The sequence below is a fragment of the Phodopus roborovskii genome, unplaced genomic scaffold, assembly GCF_943737965.1.
Source record: "Phodopus roborovskii unplaced genomic scaffold, PHOROB, whole genome shotgun sequence".
Taxonomy (NCBI): domain Eukaryota; kingdom Metazoa; phylum Chordata; class Mammalia; order Rodentia; family Cricetidae; genus Phodopus; species Phodopus roborovskii.
Genome location: NW_026126638.1, coordinates 608,080 through 627,344, shown reverse-complemented (window position 1 = coordinate 627,344; position 19,265 = coordinate 608,080). Strand labels below are relative to the sequence as shown.

The following is a 19,265-nucleotide window of genomic DNA, read 5'->3' as shown; positions in this document are numbered from 1 at the left end:
CAGGCCATACTTTCTGCTGATTCCCTTCTTGCTATTCCCACTCAACCTAGCAGCTATGGTGCAGGAATGGCTAGAGGGAGGAGGAGGATAGGTTTAGTTGTCATGGGGCCCTGGCCTGCATTGCTCATGAATGACATTTGAGCCTGGATGAGGAGTTGCTATCTCTAAGGACGCTAAAACAACACTAGGCTTTGAGCCCCACACCCAACCCCCATCACGGAACTCCGGCATGCCAATGAACTTAGATCTTCTTGAAGAGAGGGCAAACACATAGGGGAGAAACATCTTTTCCTGGGCATCTGGTCAATTTGAGTCCTCAGGAATACAATTGCTCAGCGCTTCAAGCAAAGGATGGAGCTGTAGATGGAGAAGGGAAACCAGGTCCCCAGACAGCTGTACTGTCCACAAGGACATAGTGTCCTGTTCAAAAGTTTTGCTCCTGTGTCCACAGCACCAAATACCTTATGTCACTTTGTGTGGAGGCTTGGGCTCAGAGGAGGCCTCCTGGTTCCTGTAACATTTCGGGCGACCCTGATATGTTTATTAGACGAACCTTCCATCCCTGTACCCCCACCCTAGCCGCTCTCCCCTACTAGTTTGCTTATGGGATTATTTATGTTAGGGGTCAGACTGTGGATTTTAAGGGCTCACAAATATGGAGCCAGTCTCCCATTGGACAGTGGCCAGTCATCTTGGAATGTAGCTGGAGAGCAGGCACACACATAAGATACAGGAACAACCAAAGTTTGGAATGTTTTTTTCAGCAGATTTGCATGTTAGAGCAGAGGCACGACTGGTCCGTGATTTTAGCATGATAAGAGCTACGCATGTCCTTGCCAGGTCAGGAAAGACAAAAGCTGAGGGAGAAGGAAGTGGGAATCTTGTCTAGTGAATTGCATGTTGGTATCCTAAGAGCTGCGCGAGTTACATGTGCATAATGGAGGCAGAGACAATAGGTAAAGAGGAGATGGTCCAACAAGTCAGCTGAAGCAATCCCATCACAGGGACTCTGAATTCTGTCATGACATCATGTGCCTTGACCAAAAATTGCCAAACCTGGACCTTATCACCTCAGGTCCAAACCACTTCAACTCTGTTCAAACATTCAAATAAAATTGAAATCTGTGTGTACATATAGAGATAAAAACAATTACATAGATCTAGACAAATATATGTAAGTATTTTGCTTTGTCAGTAGGAAAAATATTTTTATAAAAAATTCAATAAGCATAATAAATGCTTATTACATAAAACTTAGCCAGTAGAAAACAAGAGAAAATTAGTCAAAACCACTATATATAAAGCAACTTTCTCTTTAGTATATTTAGAATACTTTTACTTTAAATCTATTTATTTTTAAATATTTTATTTATTTGTGTGCGAGTGTTTTGCCTGTGTGTATGTAAGTGTGTATGTAAGTGAAGGCTGGAAGAGGGGACAGGTTACCTCAGAACCGGAATCACAGGCAGTTGTGAGCTTCCATTTTTTAGTGGTTTGGTTCTGAACCTGGGTCCTCCTAGACTATTTTTAATAGTCTTTTGAACTGTGCATAGGGTTTAAAAAGCAAAATCAACCATATTTAGATCCCGCCACCTTTCTATTTATTTATTTGTTGGTTTTCAAGACAGAGTTTCTCTCTGTAGCCCTGGGTGTCCTGGAACTCACTCTGTAGATCAGGCTGGTCTTGAACGGAATGGCACCACCTACTGGCTATTTTTTTTTTTTTTTTTTAAACTTTAAGAGGAGATCAAGGCTGGTCTTGAATGATCCTTCTTCCTCGAGTGCCTGGGATTTTAGGTGTCATGTGCTCAGCTTGGATCCTGCTGTTTTTCAGAGATAAACCATAGAGTATCTTTACCCTCAGCACTTCGTTCCTTTTCTTTTATGGTATCAATTCTCTATTCTCACTGAACTGTTGTGTTTTATTTTTGTCCTTCGCTGTAAATCACTCCAAATCTTTCCTACAAATTAAAGAGTTCATCTTCTCAGGCTGGCAGTGCCCTTGGTGATGAGGGCCAGCGGGAATGTGTGAACGTTCCTTCCCAGGGACTGAGTCTGTAAAGCTGGGGGGCTCAGAAGGGGGCCATGATGAGGTAGGTCTTGGGGACAGCTGAGAGGTATCCCAGAGAGCATGCAGGTCAGAACGAGATGTCCGTATCTTTCTGAGCGGTTTCCTCATTGTGAGACATGGTTGGAGGCTCACACACCCTTTGCCAGCACCATGCTAGGGTTAGTCGAGATAACAGGTGATGATCTCTGCTCACAGTAGATGCAGGAAGTATTACTGTAATTGCATGCAGGAGCTGTGATAGGCAGAGAAGCCAACCAATTCGCACATTTGAAGGTCAACAGCAGGTTCTCTGGACACAATGCAGTTAAAATCCCTTCCTTCACACTCCATCTGAAGGGGCGATAGCTGTTCCACAAGTAAATGCAGAAGAAACTGTCAGTGGATGAGGTAGGGGATTCAAAAAGATGCCCAGGGTGACACTGCCAGGCTTAACCGTGCATGTTTATAACCCCAGTGTTTGGGTGGCTGAAGCAGGATCGTTGCCATGAGTTTGAGGCTAGCCTGGGCTACAGAGTGAGATCCTGCCTTGAACAAGCAAAAAGATGTTCTAAGCACAGGTTGCTTAAATGTCCAGGGCTTCCCTGGTACAAAACCCGGGAAAGCTGAAGGCGAACGGGGCAGTGGGTGCAGCTTCTGATTTGGGATGGTGTAGGTTGAGGGAAGGGGGCTTTCTCTTGGGCAGTGGGTTGATGAATCAGTGACTTAAACAGGCTTCTCCGACCCCAAGTGGACCGACCCTCACTCCTACTCATCCTTGGCTGGGATCTCTATAGTACTGATCCACCACCTGGGGTCAGTCTTTGCCGTCCATCACCCTCTTGATCCAACCCACATAGTTGAGTACTTTGGTGTAGAAGCCGTATCCCTTGCCACACCCGATGCCCCAGGATACAATGCCCGTGGCCACCCAGTGAAGAGTACGATTGTCCCACACCACGTAGACGCTGCCACTGTCCCCCTGGCAGACACTGTTCATCTGAATCTCGTCCCCAACACAGAACATGTTGTCAGAAAACACCTCAGTCCGCCGCCTCCCGTGGAGCCAGGCAGCACAGGCCTCCCGGGGAGCTACGGGCAGCTGTGAGTATTTCAACTTTGTCGTTAACCAGCCCATCTCCACACCAAACCCACTGACATAGCCCCATAGACCGCTGTGGTAGAGGGTCTCATTGTCGGGCAGGCAGACTGGGAGGACGTTGGGGCCCAGAGGGACGCTGTGCTGAAGCTCAAGGAGGGCGATGTCCCCATTGAAGTTGTGGGACTCGTGCTGGCGGTAGTCTGGGTGAACCACGACCCTACGGACAGGAAGGTTCCCCAGTTTCAGCAGCTCGTCTACGTCTGTGTGACCGAGAAACACTTCTACACTCCGGTTCTTTCTGAGATAGACGCTGTCTTTGGGGTAGATGGTATGGGCAGCAGTCAGGATCCATCTGTCACCCAGCAGGGCTCCGCCCCCACGCCCGTAGATACTGGTGAAGGCTTGCCAAGGGAAGTTGCCCAGCTTTGCTGGGGAAGAACCAAAAGTCTTTGGATTCTGGGCAATGGGGATGACTGGTCGTCCACAGACTACAAGAGAGGAGAGGGAGGGAGAGCAATCAGAAACTGCAGGAGACTAGAGACCTGTGAGGTGCTGTGATGGGTGCGAGGACGCTCCCAGGTGCGAGGAGGCTCCCAGGTGCCAGGAGGCTCCCAGGTGCCAGGAGGCTCCCAGGTGTGACTCTGCAGAGGGCCAGGACCTTCCAAGTATTGATGTGAACAGTGAATCAGTCTTATGACATGGGATATACATCCTCCATGGGGCAGGACGGAGGTGGCCTTCCCGTCTGCTGCTTCAGACATCTTTGAGCCGCTCCTTAGCTCTGATGGGGCTATCTCTGGTTCAAGGTTTGTCTTTAGTGCTTTTCACCTGGTTTCTGTGTCACTCCCTCATAGGTAACGACTCCCATGCCACCCTTCCCCAGCCCAGGCTGCCCTTAGAGTGTTCTGTGGGTCACATTTGGTTAGGGGGACAGTGCCTTCATTAGAAAATATAGATTTCACCAGGCATGTGGGTATAGGCTTATAGTCCCCAAATTTGGGAAACAGACAGAAAAATGAGGAGTTCAAGGACATCTTTGGCAACATATTCTGGGGAGTTTAAGACAATTCTGGGCTTTATGATATTGCCTCAAAAAGCAAAGCAAAGCAAACAAAAAACCAAACCCACCATCACCACCAATACCAACATTACCAACAACAAAAAATCAAAACACACAAAAAGAATGTCATGCCATTATAATGTGGATGACCTTGAAAGTGTTAGGTGAAAGGGAGAAGCAAGCCATACTTAGTCTCATAAAGTGTGGTTCCATTCATATGAAATGTCCAGAATGGACAACTTCATAGAGGTAGAAAGCAGGGGCTAGTAGTTAACAGGGCATGCTGTGTGTGTGTGTGTGTGTGTGTGTGTGTGTGTGTGTGTGGTTTTGCTGAGGTTTGAACTCAAGACCTTATGTATCTCAGACAGGTGGCCTACCACAGAGCTACTCCCAGCCACCTCTCTGAGTCGAATCTTGACCTTTGGAGAATGAGGGGCGAGCTCCTTCCCCCTTCTTTCTGGGCCCTCTGCACATCCTTTTCTAATGAGCTTTCTGTCTTCACCTCTGTTTTCTATTCAGTGCTTCCCTTTCACCCCAAGTCCCAGCCCTCCCAGAGGACCACTGCCACCTGGTCACTGCAATAGTATTAGGCGGGTACCCACCTGGCACACATTGAGGAACCTCTTCCCTGTCCTGTCTGTCCTTCCAAGTCCCCAAGGATGGGCAGCTGGATGTCCCTGTGGAGCAGAATGAGAGACGGCAAAGAAGTAAGCCCATCTAATAGGATGGGCACTCAAAAGGTCTCCGGCCTTTCTATAGGAGCAAGACAGATGGGAACTACTTGTTCAGCAGGCGGGGCTCACCGGTCTGTTTGGCTTCATAGTAGGGGTCTTGACAGTGGTTCTGAACCCTGGGAGGGTTGGCTCCAGGTGTGGTGACAGCCTCAGAGTCCCCATTGGTTTGGCTCACAGCTGTAGGGGAACAGAGGTTCTTAGGGTCTCACAAAGACTTGCAAACCGGCAACTTGGGGGATGATTCTGGCTGTGTCTGTATGGTCAACACACAGCTCAGCCATGTCTGCATGGTTAATGCACAAGACATAGAAAAATCCATCCTGGTTTTCACTGATCAGGGTTTTAGTACTCCAACAGCTTGAAAACAACTGTGAGAAGTAGGTTGTTGCAGAATATTTGTTTAACTATGCAAAGATATGTTGCATTTCTTTAACTATATAAAGGGGGTGTTGTATTGTTTACAATGTGGGATATTGTTTAACTATATAAAGATGTGTTGCATCTGTTTAATTATGCAAAAATGTGTTGCTGTTTTACATCACTTGCCTGAGGTACCTGACTGGTCTAATAAAAAGCTGATTGGCCAATAATAAGGGAGGATGTATAGGCAGGACTTCCCGGCAGCGAGAGAAAATAGGAGGAGGAATTTAGGCTCAGGAAGAAAGAAAAACAGATGCCAGGGAGATTTCAGAGATCAGCCAGACAGACAGAGAGGAAGCAGGAAAGTAGGATGAATGAAAGGTTAAAAAAGTCCTATGCAAAACATAGACGAATAGAAACAGGTTAAATTAATTTTAAAAAGCTAGTGGGCTGAGCATTCTTATTTACAATAAGTCACTGTGTCATCATCTTTTCTTTTCTTTTTTGTTTTTTGGTTTTTCCAGGCAGGGCTTTTCTGTTCTTTGTAGCTTTGGAGGCTGTCCTGGAACTGGCTTAGTAGACCAGGCTAGCTTTGAACTCACAGAGATCTACCTCTGCCTCCTGAGTGCTGGGATTAAAGGCATAAGCCACCAATGCTTAGCAAGTCCCTGTGTCTTTATTTGGGAACTGGTTGGCAGCCCAAGGAAAATTCCAACTACAGCTAGTTGTGGAGAAACAGGTCTTTCCAAATATAGCTGGTGGGTGTATTAATTAGAAAAACTTCTTTGGAAGGAAGTTAAATAACTTCAAAATTTAAAAATGCAAATGTGTTGTAGACTAGCATATGAATTTCTAAGAATTTACCATACAGAAATTCTCACACCTGTGCTCAAAGATGTGCATGTAAGGATATACACAGCCACATTGTTGGTGGCAAGAAAGTATCTATCCATGGAGGACTCACTAAATATTCATTACAGCAATCAAGGGGATATTATATGTTACTAAAAATATAAAGTGTCAATGCTCACCATATGCACGGGAGATGGTCTTTAAAATGCACTGAATCTGGGGCTGGAGAGATGGCTCAGCAGGAAAAAAACATTTGCTGTTCTTTCAGAGGACCTAGGTTCAGTTCCCAGCACCCATATGGCAGCTTATGACTCTAGCTCTAGGCAATCTTCTGCCCTGTATCAGCCTCTGAAGCTACATGGTGCACAGATATACATGCAAGCAAAACACTCACATACATATGGTAAAAATAAATAAATCTAAAAAACAAATAAGCCTTCAAAAAAGGACATGCTGAATGTAAAAAAGCGGTAGCACCAGGACATTCTGTATACTATATAGCAAACAAGTGCAATGTATCTTCAAGGATGTGGAATGTCTTTGGAAAAATGCTTAGCAGATGAAAGCAGAGCTGTTTCTGGAAAGTATAACAGAGACAAATATCAGAGATCAGAGGAAATCTTACTTTTCACACCTTAATTGAAAAAGTATTTATTATATGTAAACATTATCTTCCAAAAAAAAAAAGCAAGTCATTGTTTGAAAGATCTAGAATTTCACTTACTACCCTGGCTTTCTGATTTCCTTTGATCTGCACTCAGGGCCTGTACACATCCCTGGAATTAATGCCTGCAGCCAAGCAATGGCTACCTCCTGGGTAGGCTGCTCAGTTTCCAGCTCAGCACCAGGATAGGGATAGTCAGTTCGGGATCCCCAGTCCCTGAGCCTCCCTGTCACCTTCAAGGGGCCGGGGACTAGGGGTGGCTTCATGAAGTTTCTCTGCCTACACTCCAGGAGGGACCCTCACCTACAGCTTGGTAGAGAGCCAGGAAGCCTTTGTGGACTTGTGTGATCTTGTTCTGGGGAGAATGTGCCCGAAAGGTCAGCCTCAAACTCCTTCCGGAGGACACAAACTCTCTATGACCAGGAGGGCTCTCCAGAGAGGAAGCATGCTGCCCGCACAGCCGGATTGCATCTGTCCCTCCGGTTGAAATCTGAAAGAGGAAAGAGAGGACAGGAAGTGTGAGGCCAGTCTGTACCACTGGCCACAGGATGCAGCCATGTCTGCCATCACTCTAGCTCTGCCTGGAAGCGATGCACCCCTGTGGAGCTCAGGAGCTCAGGTCTGCCTGAATGAGCTTTCTCTCTTGCTACTGACTCCCAAGTTCCCTAGAGTGACCATGTATTTGACTCTCTCTTGTGTCTACCCTAATTACCTTGTAAACTTACTCAATAGTCTCTTCTTCCAGGGGATTCCTCCAAACCCTGGGCTTTCTACACCTCTCACTGGATTGTAAATTCCAAGAAAAGACTACATCTGCTTTGTGCAAAATTGAGTCCCTGATGCTTATATCTGGCCCCCCAGACCTTAGCACACTGACTCCATGATGGAAGTGCCACTCAGGCCATAAAACTCAGCAGGGAGACAGCACCTCCTGCCAAAACAAAAGCAAAAAAATTCATCAAAGTCCACAGTTCTGGGAAAGTCTCTCCTGTACTAACCTTGCTTTTTGGTTTCTGTAGTTCTACTTCTGGCTAACTGTTCTTGTTAACTGAAATGTGTCAACCCAGGATATGTTTTCTTCTGTGTGCTTAAAAGATAACCCTGGGCTACACTAGGACCCCAGTGTAGTCATGGCTGGCTAAAAAAGACTTACTATTTTTTCTTTTTCTTTTCTTTTCCTTCCTTCCTTCTTTCCCACCTACCTACCTTCCTTCCTTCCTTTCTTTCCTTTTTTCGAGACAGGGCTTCTCTATGTAGCCTTGGCTGTCTTGGAACTTACTCTGTAGACCAGGCTGGCCTTGAACTCACAGAGATTCTTCTGCCTCTGCCTCTGCCTCCTGAGTGTTAGGATTAAAGGCACACATTCCATTGGCTTCAGCCCATGTCTGAGTAGTCTTCTCTGGTGGATACCCCACAACATTTCTGGAGGTTCCACCGAGACCCCTAGAGACCAGAGCTAAAGACACAGGGGGTCTCAGATCCCCTTGGAATAGGTGGTCAAGGGGCTCTTACCAGATGTACAACTGGAAATGTTCCAGGTCCCCAAGACCTCCTTTGATCAATGGCTACCTGATGACGTTTCAGAGGAGTCTGACACCTCCACCCCAAAAGGAAACAAATTAGAAAGTTGCCTGGCTTATCACTCCCAGAGGCAGTCTGGGTAAAGGCACCTTATGTGTCTGCACACAGAGGAGAGGTTGGACATGCAGTGTTCGGAATCCATGTGAGATGTCCCTGGATGCCCCGTCTGCTCAGGTGTATGAATGTGTAGTGGCAACCCTGATTGTTTTTACACTCTCTCTGTGTTTTTCTATGCACCCCATCAGTTGTTTCCCTGTATCGACAGCAGCTTTCTCTGGTGTGATCCCCTCCCCCCCCCACACACACAAGGGCTTAAGAACGGTGCCTCTTGTTGGGGACCTGAATCCTTTTGGCTCTGCCAGGTCACCCAGAGGAACCAAAAGAGTCCCTCATGTGTCCCACTCCTGGAGTGCTTGCTTGTTTTGTTACTTGCCTCCCACTTACAGTCTGGGTCTGTTTGGACTCTGTGGAGGTGGGGCCAGGCCAGGCCCCTCTCATCCAGGGCTCCCAGTCATCCAAGCAGAATGCTCACAGGGAGGAAGGAATAGTTCCCCCAAGGTGAGCATCCCTCTGTTCCCCTGCCTACTCTAAGCAGCCCCGGGAAAGGGGAAAAGTAAGTTCTACTCTCTCCTCTTTCATGATTCTTCTCAACCAGTGAGCTGTATAATTGGAGAACTAAAAGCAATTGCCCCTGGGCCTGGCGAGGGATCACTGCTAGACAATGCAGCCTATGTAGAATGGATTTTCCCTTCTGTTCAACACAGACCAAGGAGACTTTAAACGACTCTCACTAGATAGATCCTTTTTAGAAGTATTAAAGACAGCTGCTAAAAAAATTTCCTTTGTCACCCAGTCGTCCCCAGATATTAGAAAAAACTTTAAAGTTAAAACAGTCTAAAGGTATAAATAGGTAGGTCACAGTTGCTGAAGGTAGCTCAAAAGGTGTTTACCACAAAAAAACTGAGAGGTGAGACCTTTCTCATATAGTAAAAGCCACCATCACTGTCTCTTATGATGAGACACAATTACTTACAGATACACTGAAACATTTTGTTGCCTTGCCCTCTGTCAGATCAATATCTCCTAGCTGTTGCCACTCATCAAAAGATATAGTTGGACTATCTCTCAGATTTACAACCAAGATGGGGGGGGGTATGGGCAGAAACCAACTCCTCAAGGCTGTCCCAACACCAAATTCCTATAATAGTTCAGCTAACCAGTTCAGCTACCCTTGTTCAGATTAAACAACACCAAATGATTCGGGAAACAAAGTGAAATTGCAGTCCATATTGCCTGGCTCAGAGAGACAGGCATCCTGGTGCCCTCCCAGTCACCCTGGGATACGCCTCGCCTGCCTGTGAAGAAACCTAGGACGCCTGATTCCTCCAGAGAAACAGGTACCCCAGGCTTAGACCCTGAAAGTTGCATTCTCCAGCCTCCTACTGGTGAACTCTGGGAAAGTCAACTTCACCAAGATGCAGCCTGCCACAGAGGATACAAGTACTTGCTAATTTTTATAGATACTTTTTTCAAGAGGGCAGAAACATTCCTGACAGACTGAAACTACTCAAACAGTAGCTTAAAAATCTCCAGGAACTGGTTCCCTGATTTGGCCTCTCCCCTGGATATGGGTCTGGACAACAGCCTATCATAGCCAGAACATCTCAAATAATAGTAAAAGCCTTAGGTATGGATTGGAAACTTGATTGTCTATCTAGACCTCAGCGTTCTGGGCAGATAGAAAGAATAAACAGGATGTTAAAAGAAACACTAACAAAACCTTATTAGAGTCCAGGGAAGTGGGGATAGACCTTCACTTTGCTTTGCTTTGGACCAGCTGTATCTCATATAGGGAGGGATTTCCCCCTGTGAGATTATGTTTGGAAGACTCCTGGACTGCTTCCCAGGCTCAAAGACCAGCAGTTGGCAGAACTCTCTAACCATTTGTTTCTCAAGTTACCACAGCCCTCCAGTCCTCCACTGCACTATTTGAGTCACATGGCTGACCCCTGAGTCCACCACAAGTTTTTCCTTGTTTGAATCTGGTGATACTGTCTGGGTCAAGCAGGTAGCCCAAGGGATGCTGGAACCAATTTTGAAAGGATGCTTCATGGTGACTTTTTCCGATCCCATTGCTGTGAAGATGACTGTCATTACACTATGGACCCATCACACCCAGGTCAAGAATGTGGAAGCTATAGCCATGGCTGCTTCCATAAGTGCCAAATGAGCAGTCTCTAGACTAGGTTTCACCAGGCCCCGGGCCCCCACTCCTGGCCTCCACTTGCTTCTGAGTCGTATTTTAGTATGAATACAGGATCATGGTCCAGTGCTCACTGTCCTCAGGTCTGGGTCTGGGAACTGAGGAAGACAGACATAGGGAAGGCAGTAGAGTGACTACAGACCAGCAACCTGTATTCATTTTGACCTTTGCTCACTGATGCCCACCTTAAATGTTTGGTTCATTGAAAAACAAAACAAAACAAAAACCAATGTGGGGTTTTCTCTTTTGAGATAGGAACCTAGACTTTACAATTCTACGCATGCCCTACAGCTGGGACCCCTACTTGCCAAGAACAAGGGAGTTTCCATTGAAAAAATTAGGGTTGTGAAACACAGGCTTTCTGGAAAATTCCTTTGAAAAGATTCTGACCTTTAGGAAACAGGGAAAACTTGGGGAATCAGACTGTATACCACAGGAAGGGACCCTAGGGAGAGATTTAAACCACCCCTTAATAGGCCAGGACCTATTTCTGAATAAAACAACAGTTGGATTTCCTTGTAGAAATATTCTACAGAATTGGAGAGGTTTAAACTTTCTTCTCATGAGATAAGGGGTGGGGTGGGGGCTGTGTATGGCTTCAGGAGAAACCTGCTGCTTCTGTGCTAATCAATCAGAAGTAATTAAAACAGTCTTACTATGGTTGGCCAAAAACTCAAAAATTTCAAAGATACAAATCAAATAACTGATACTAATGTCTGTCCTCCTGGTCCTGTTGGCTAAGCCACTCTGTTCTCAGTACTGGCTGGGCCATTAATTCTTATTCTGATAGTTTTAACAGTGGGGCTTGCATCTTAAACTATTTGATCAATTATGTATCAATTCAGTAAAATTAATGGTCATTAGGATCAACTACGCCTCTTTAGAGCAGGATCAGTCAATATTTGACTCATTCACGAAGATCAGTGGGGAATGTAACAGGCCCCAGACCTTAGTAAGCCCCAGATGTTAGCACAACTGACTCCATGATGAAAGTACCATTCAGGCTGTATAACTTGGCATGGAGACAGCACCGACTGCCAGGATGAAAACGAAGACCTAACCCAACAAAGTCCACAGTTGTAGGACAGTCTCTAAAGTACTAACCTTGCTCTTTGGCTTCTGTAGTTCTACTTCTGACTAACAGTTCTTGTTAACTGAAGTATGTCAACCCAGGATATGTCTGTTTGTGCTTAAAAGCTCATCCTGAGAAAGCTTACCCAGTGTAGTCTCCATCTGGCTAATAAACTTCCTGAGCAGTCTTCTCTGGTGGACACCCCCGACAGTGCTCATCACGGTGTCTCTAATGCCACCACTTTGGATCAGAGTATACACACATGAAGTCCCAACCTGTCACCTTCCACTTTTCTGAGTAACTTCCTACAGCTAGCATCTGTAAAGCAATGGGCCCTCTGTAAAAACAGCCTGGGCTTTGTGCCCTTTCTAGTTTCCTCTTGGGTATCCTTCCTCTTGTTCTATTCACTCTACACAAAATCTTTAGAGTGTGTGGGAACCCAAGGTTGTAAAATGTACATGATGTGGGCATGCTGGGGACTGGAATGACCTTGCTTATTATAGGACTCAGGGCCTCGTGTATCCCAGGCAAGTGCTACACTCCAGCCCTTGGTTTTTGGAGACAGGGTCTCTCTACATAGCCTGTAGTGACCTCAAACTCTGTATTAACCCATATATCTTAGATGATGCTTCTGTCCCTGCCTTCTCCCCCTGCCCCCTCTTCCTCCTCCCCTTACTCATTTTCTTCTTTGACCCTGTAAAACTGGCCTCAAATTTGTGATCCCCTGTCTCAGCCCTTTGAGTGCTGGGATTCGGATGTATTACCACTAAAACATCTGGTTTATTCTTGGTGGTTTTGTTTCAGGCAGAGTTCCATGATGTAGTCCAGGTTGGCCTGGGACTCAGTATGTAGCCCAGGCTTACATTGAATTTGTGACAATTTCTGCCTCAGCTGAGCTACCACACTAGGCTTATGCTGGAATCTTGCTAGTTCTGCATTCTCTCATTCACTACAACGACTTGTCCAGCCTGACTCTCTATGGTCACATTACTGAGAAGTTGTCAGGAAAACATTTCTCAATCACCATATATGTCTTGCTCAGATGTGCCCATGACTGATCTTTCAGCGTCAGCAAATGGAGCTCTCCACATTTAGGAGGCAGGAAACACTTGACATAGAAAACATCTCCTCTGATTGACCTGAGTATAAGCCCTCTTACCCTTTCTCCTCCTCAGTCCTTTCCATGTCTTCCCTTCCTATTTACTCCCCTCCCCCTCCATTCCCAGTGTTTGTGTTCTCTCTCTGCATGTATGTGTGCTCTGTGTGTGGGTAGTGACCAGGGGGTGCACACATCCATGAGTACATGGGTAGAGGTCAGAAGTCAACACTCTGTGTCCTCTTTTATTGTTCGCCACCTTATTTTCTGAAGCAGGGTCCTTCACTTAATCTAGAGCTCGCCATTTCAGCTAGCTGGCTGGTCAGTGAGCCCTGAGATGCCTCTGTCTCAGCCACACCCCATCTAGCACTGGGATTGCAGCACGCCTGCCTTTTGCGTGGGTGATGGGGATCTGAACTCTTTGCTTACGAAGCAAACCCTTTACCCTCTGAGCATCTCCCAGCCATTTTCATTTTTTTCTTTGTTAGCTTTGAGTCAGCATTTCATGTAGCTCGTGCTAGCCTGGAACTTGCTGCATAGCTGAGGTTGGCCATGAATTCCCGACCCTCTTGCCTCTACCTCCCAAGAACTGGGATTATAGGCATGCACCAGTGTGCCTGGCTAGCCCTCCAATTTCCTTTTTACCTCTTCTCATGAATGGTCTGATAATGGAATTACTCAAGCTTCTACCTAGTCATGCAGAGTCAACATATAACTGAGAGCCACAGATCTTACTAAATCTAGCTTTTGCTCTTTATCAGCTCACTGTGGGACATGGGACTTTCTTTTCTTTCTTTCTTTTGTGTGACTTTCTCTGGAAGCAGAAAGGAGGGAGAAATTATGTCCTGCGGTTAATAAAAAGCTGATTGGCCTGTAGCCAGGCAGGAAGAACAGGTGGGACAACCCAAACTAAGGACTGGGAAGAGAGGGGCAGAACCAGAGGAGAGGCCATCAGATGCAGAGGAAGCAGGATGTTTAGAAAAAGAGGTAACAAGCCATGAGCCACACGGCAGAGGGCAGATGAGGAATGTGGATTAATTTAAAATGTAAGAGATAATAAGTAACAAGCCAGAGCTACTGTCCACATCTTTATAATTAACATTAATGGTTATTTGGGTAGTGGCTACTGGAATAGGAAAACTCCACCTATCTTTATCTCCTTCTCACTTCAAACCCCACTAAGATGACACCAATGCCACGCACAGCCAAGGACAGAAAGAGTGAGAGGAGATGATGACGGGACTGTCACTTTCAGGGGTCAGCAGAACCAAGAAACTTTCAGGAGAAAAGACGACGGGAGGCTGATGAGAGGCCAACAGACAGCAGATCTGCGTGGGAAGACCTGAGGATACTACATCCTGGTCCCCACCCTGTGACCCACCTTGGTAGAAGATGCAAACTTAACCAGAAACCCGAGGCGGAGGTCCCAGGTACACTTGACAGAGGAGGTAAAGGCCAATACCCAAACCAGAGGAATAAAATGAAGGCCTACCAACCACTGAGGGGCATCTACCCCTGGATCCCTGTTCCCAGCTTCTTTCCAGAAAGATGGGAGCCCCGACTAGGAGGCGGGAAGGGTCCTTTCTGGGGAAAGGGACTGCCCCAAACAAAAGGTATCTACATACCGAACTTCAGGAGGCTCCGGTGACACCTCTATGTCACCCTGTTAAGGCTGTCTACTATGCTCTGGCTATTTCAAAATGATAGTGCTAGGGGTAATTAATATCTGTACCTTCATTGTAGGGAGTAGGTTAGTTATTGCAGAAGTGCGTTTCCAGTGGAAAGGGTGAACTGGGCCCTAGTTTTCCTTGTCTCTTGATGCTTGCTTGCCATGACAGCATGAAGCCCTCTCCTCACCAGTGCTTTGCTCTTGGACTTCCCCGGTTCCCAGACCATGAGCAAAATAAACTCCTATTGCTTACAAATTACCCAGCCTATGGCATTTTGTTACAGCAGCAGAAAATGAACTGAGGCATCGTTTTCAAACCCATCATTTGACAAAGTTTAGCTATTCACATAGAATTTTAAATCAGTAGCTTCGTGTTTTAACCTTAAATAGGAATGGTAAGGTGAATATTATTAGATGTTGCAAAAAAAAAAAAGTATCTCAGAGAAAAAGCAGGGGTGGACACAAGCAAGCAGTGAAAAGAGACACTGGATAAAACAGCGATAATACAGAAAACAAGAAACATTTGAAGCCAATCCCCATGGGAGGGGAACAAGCAGGTATTGCACATGGACGATAAGAACCTCATATTTAGAAAGAGTGAGTCCTTATGAAGAAACCATCAACTAAACGGTTTGCATATAAAGATGAGGACATTGGGGCTAAAAGTGTAGTTCAGTGTGAGTGTTTGTCAGTATGTGTGAGGCCCTAGGTCGACTCCTAGCACCACAAAACAGAAAGACAAAGAAATATTCTAGAAAGAGGAGCAAAAAGGCAAAGAGTTAGAAAACAGAAAGAACAGGGAACTAAACTAGAAAAATCGGTCCTCATCGTACAAGAGCTGAAGCTCAGGGGAGACTGGTGGCTCACAAACACCTGTAACCGCAGCTCCAGGGGATCGGCTGTGCTTTTGCCCTCAACAGGCTCCCGCCAGCACATGCACACGCAGGCACATGTATGTGCATGCACATACGTGCATGCACACGCACACGCACAAGTAAAAAAGGAACAAGAAAGGAAGCCGGTATCTATAAATTATTAAATAAATAAAGCAAGAGTGTTCCCAGGCCAGGTGGTGGTGGCGCACGCCTTTAATCCCAGCACTCCGGAGGCAGAGGCAGGAGGATCTCTGTGAGCTTGAGGCCAGGCTGGTCTATAGAGAGAGTTCCAGGACAGCCTCCAAAGCAATACAGAGATGCTCTGTCTGGAAAAAAACAAAACAAAAACAAACACCCCCCCCCCAAAAAAAAACAAAAAAACAAACACAAAACCATTTCCAGAACTAAAGGACTAGGGTAACCACCCGAATACAGTATATGAAGAGTCATCTCTATCTTGGCACATCAAATAAAAGCTAGCCTCAGTAACTTATTTTTTTGTTTTTGGGACAGGATTTCCTTAAATAGCCCAGGCTGGCCTTGAACTTGCTCTGTAGTCCAGGCTGGGCTTGAACTTTTTGATCTTTCTGCCCCAGCCTTTCAAGTTCTGGGACAACAGGCTCAAACCACCAAAACTGGCTATGATTTTTGACCTTAAAAATTATTTTATTTTGACATAAAAAATTTAACCCAAAAGATAATATAAGCTATGATTTTAAAATACTCTTATTTTGAACTGTGCCCTTTCTGTAATTTTATGACATCTCCTCCCAGGTGAACTTGGTCTTCACTAGATACTTCAGTCATTTGTCGCTAATTATGTCCAGTTTCCTATCCAATAGAGTGAGAGGTCCCAGACCATTGACTAGATAGTGGACCAGCAGTATTCATGTGTTTCTTTGAAAGTCCTCAAAACCCAGGGCCTGCCCTGCAGCCTTCTCTCTTGCTTGGTGAGTCTCAGTGGGTTGCCGGGAATTGGAGATGGTAGTGGCTATGTACCGAGTGGATAGGCTGTTGCTTCTTAGTTTAGCTAGGTTCCAGGACCTCTGACTTGGACACTTAATCCCTTCTTTAGATGAGTGATTCAAGGCAGAGCTATGTTCCACTGCCCATGGGAGACTCCCTCCCTGGAACCCCTTGCCCAGCTCACTGTGACAGAGTCTCCTTCACAGCCTGGGGACGGCTCCATATCAAAGTCCTGGAAGACCAGTCTCACGACAAACCCCTCTGGAGCCTCGATGACAATGTGGCTCTCCTGGCCTTTGAGATATGGCTCTGGATATCCCGGGGATGTCACTTGCTGTGGTAGCTGCTGGGCCAAGAGCACAGAGGCCTGTGTAGGGCAAGTATGGAGGATTCCCCAAAGGAGCAACAGCCAGCACCTGCGAGTGGGTGGGGGAGACAAGGTGAGGTCATAGAGCTCTACCAGAGGCGTATGCATGCATCGGGTTGTAGCAAGTGATGGTTAGGGACCGAAAGGCTTAGGGGACAGTAGCTGTGTCCTTAGCCCCAGAGTGCAGGTACTTCCTGATGCCATTTTCCTCACCCGTCTGTGTAGGAGCCTATCTGGGTTCCTCTGCAGCCTGATCTCCAAGACTGCAGGTTTTCTAACCAGCATAGATATTGCTATGGCCAGTTTCATCTAAGCCAGGTGGCCTCCTGCCTCAGCGAGGCCTAATCCCATCCTGGAGTACAAGTTAGGGGACATTTAAACATGATATCTGGCTCAGCACATTGAACAGACCACTTTCAGGTAAATTCAGTTCCCTCTGGGGTGTTCCCATCCACCCTCTCGTGTGTGCACACATCTGTTTGTCTGTCTGTCCTTCCGTGTGTGTGTGTGTGTGTGTGTGTGTGTGTGTGTGTGTGTGTGTGTGTGTGTGTGTGTGCGCGCGCGCGCGCGCGCGCGCGTGCGCGTGTGTTCTGCCTTCCTCTCTCCCTGTCCCTCTCCTCCTTCAGTGCCCTCTATGGGCAAACTCACATCTTGCCCAGGCAGCTTGTGGAGGGAGAACGCCACAGGTGGTTTCCAGCTCTGGGACCCGGCCTCTGGAACCTGACATCTGGAACCGACTAGAGTGCTTAGCCCAGGCCAGGGAATAGGAGGAGGTGGGGCCAGATGAGGCCCTTTGGGGAGAAGGCAGAAGTTACTGGAAATGAGTTAAGATACTCTGGGTCAGTGCCACCTGCTGTCAGACTGAGGAATAGCTCTTACCGGAATTGAAAACATCTTCGAAACCATGCTGGGGGACAGAGCAGAGTGGGAGAGAGTTGACCCTTGACTCTAGTGCTTTTTTGGGGGGATAGGGCGGTGTTGAGATAGAGTTTAGTTTAACCCAGGCTGGCGTCAGACTTGCTTGTAGTGGAGGCAGGTCTTGAACTCCTGCTCCTTCTGCCTCCTCTCCAGAGCTAGAATTACAGGTGCGTGCTACCATACACAGATCTTGTTGTGTTTTTGAAACAGAGTGTCTCTCCCTTTGTAGCCCAGGAAGGCATGGAACTCACTATGCTGTCCAGACTGACCCCCAAACTCAGGGCAATCCTGCTGCCGAAGCCTCTGGAGTGCTGGGATTGGAGGCGCACACTCCATACCCAGCTCTCCTGTAGTATTTTACCACATGAGTGTATGTGGGTAGTAAGAGGTTTCTCATGATGTATGACGCACTAATCTGCCCTTCCCCTTCACTTTACCAGTCTGCCTCTTGGAGAACATGAAGTCTGTGACCCATGAACTTGAGCTTTCTTTGCCTTGGTTCAGAGTGGGTGAGTTCATGCACTTAGTCATTTGAATCCCAACCACAACATCTGGAGGCTCCTTGTCTAGCAAAATCAGGACTGTGGTCCAGCCCAGGTATCTTGGAATCCCTAGGGACTCAACTCAGTTGATAACTCAAGCTTTGAGGCCAATACCAGGAGGCGTACAACTTGAGCTAGAGGATCTCTCCCTGCACCCACCAAGGAAGACAACTTACTCATAGCTTGGTGAGTGTGAGAAGGTTGGAAAGCACAGGCAGAGGAGGGTTGTCCTGTCCTTGGGGGAAGCAGGTGTGTGTAAAGGTTTGCACTCTAGCATCAGTTGCTTCCTCCATTTGGAATGTGGTTATTTGGCTTCTCACAAAAGCAACACACTATGAACAGAGGAAGTGTTGTGGTGGTTTGAATGGGAATGGTCCCTGTAGGCTGGGGATGGTCCCTCTAAGTTGGGGATGGTCCCTGTAGGCTGGGGATGGTCCCTGTAGGCTGGGTATGGTCCCTGTAGGCTGGAGATGGTCCCTGTAGGCTGGGGATGGTCCCTGTAGGCTGGGAATGGTCCCTGTAGGCTGGGGATGATCCCTGCAGGCTCACATATTTGAATACTTGATCCTCCTACCCCACACCCCACACCAGGCCTAGTCTTGATCTCTCTCCACCTGCAACTTGTGGATCAGGTGGGAAATCTCAGGTACTTCTCCAGTGCCATGCCTGCCTGCCTACCACCTTGCTCCTCTCCATGATGATAATGGACTAACCCTTTCAAACTGTAATTGAGTCCCCAATTAAATGCTTTCTTCTGTAGGTTGCCTTGGCCATGGTGTCTCTTCACAGTAATAGAACAGTATCTAAGACAAGTATGTTCAAGGTGTTTGGTTTCAGCAGACTTAAGAAGGTCAGAGAGCTACAGTCCATGCCTACAAGGGAACAGGTAGGGAGTGAGGATAAGGGCATTCAGTTTCCTAGAATCAATATTGAGACGTGATCTACCCTGGTTGTGCCATATCTCAATCCCACACACCCCTGGAGATGATCCCACCCTTTTTTTTTTTCCTGGCTGGGATAGGATCCAGGGCCTTGCACATTCTAAGCAAGTGCCCTACTACTGAACTATATCACAAACCTATTTGTTTGTTTTGAGA

At 46.8% G+C, this 19,265-nt stretch overlaps 1 protein-coding gene across 1 annotated transcript; it reads right to left on the bottom strand.

The window, feature by feature from the left end:
- Nucleotides 1–1,474: 1,474 nt before the first annotated feature.
- C1rl (complement C1r subcomponent like) lies at nucleotides 1,475–17,450 on the bottom strand. The gene is given in 7 exon segments (XM_051173223.1): nucleotides 1,475–3,637; nucleotides 4,812–4,886; nucleotides 5,013–5,120; nucleotides 7,123–7,309; nucleotides 16,526–16,757; nucleotides 17,357–17,402; nucleotides 17,405–17,450. Coding segments are annotated over 7 exon segments (1,452 nt in total). The 5' UTR covers nucleotides 17,436–17,450; the 3' UTR covers nucleotides 1,475–2,864.
- Between the last annotated feature and the right edge of the window lie 1,815 nt (nucleotides 17,451–19,265).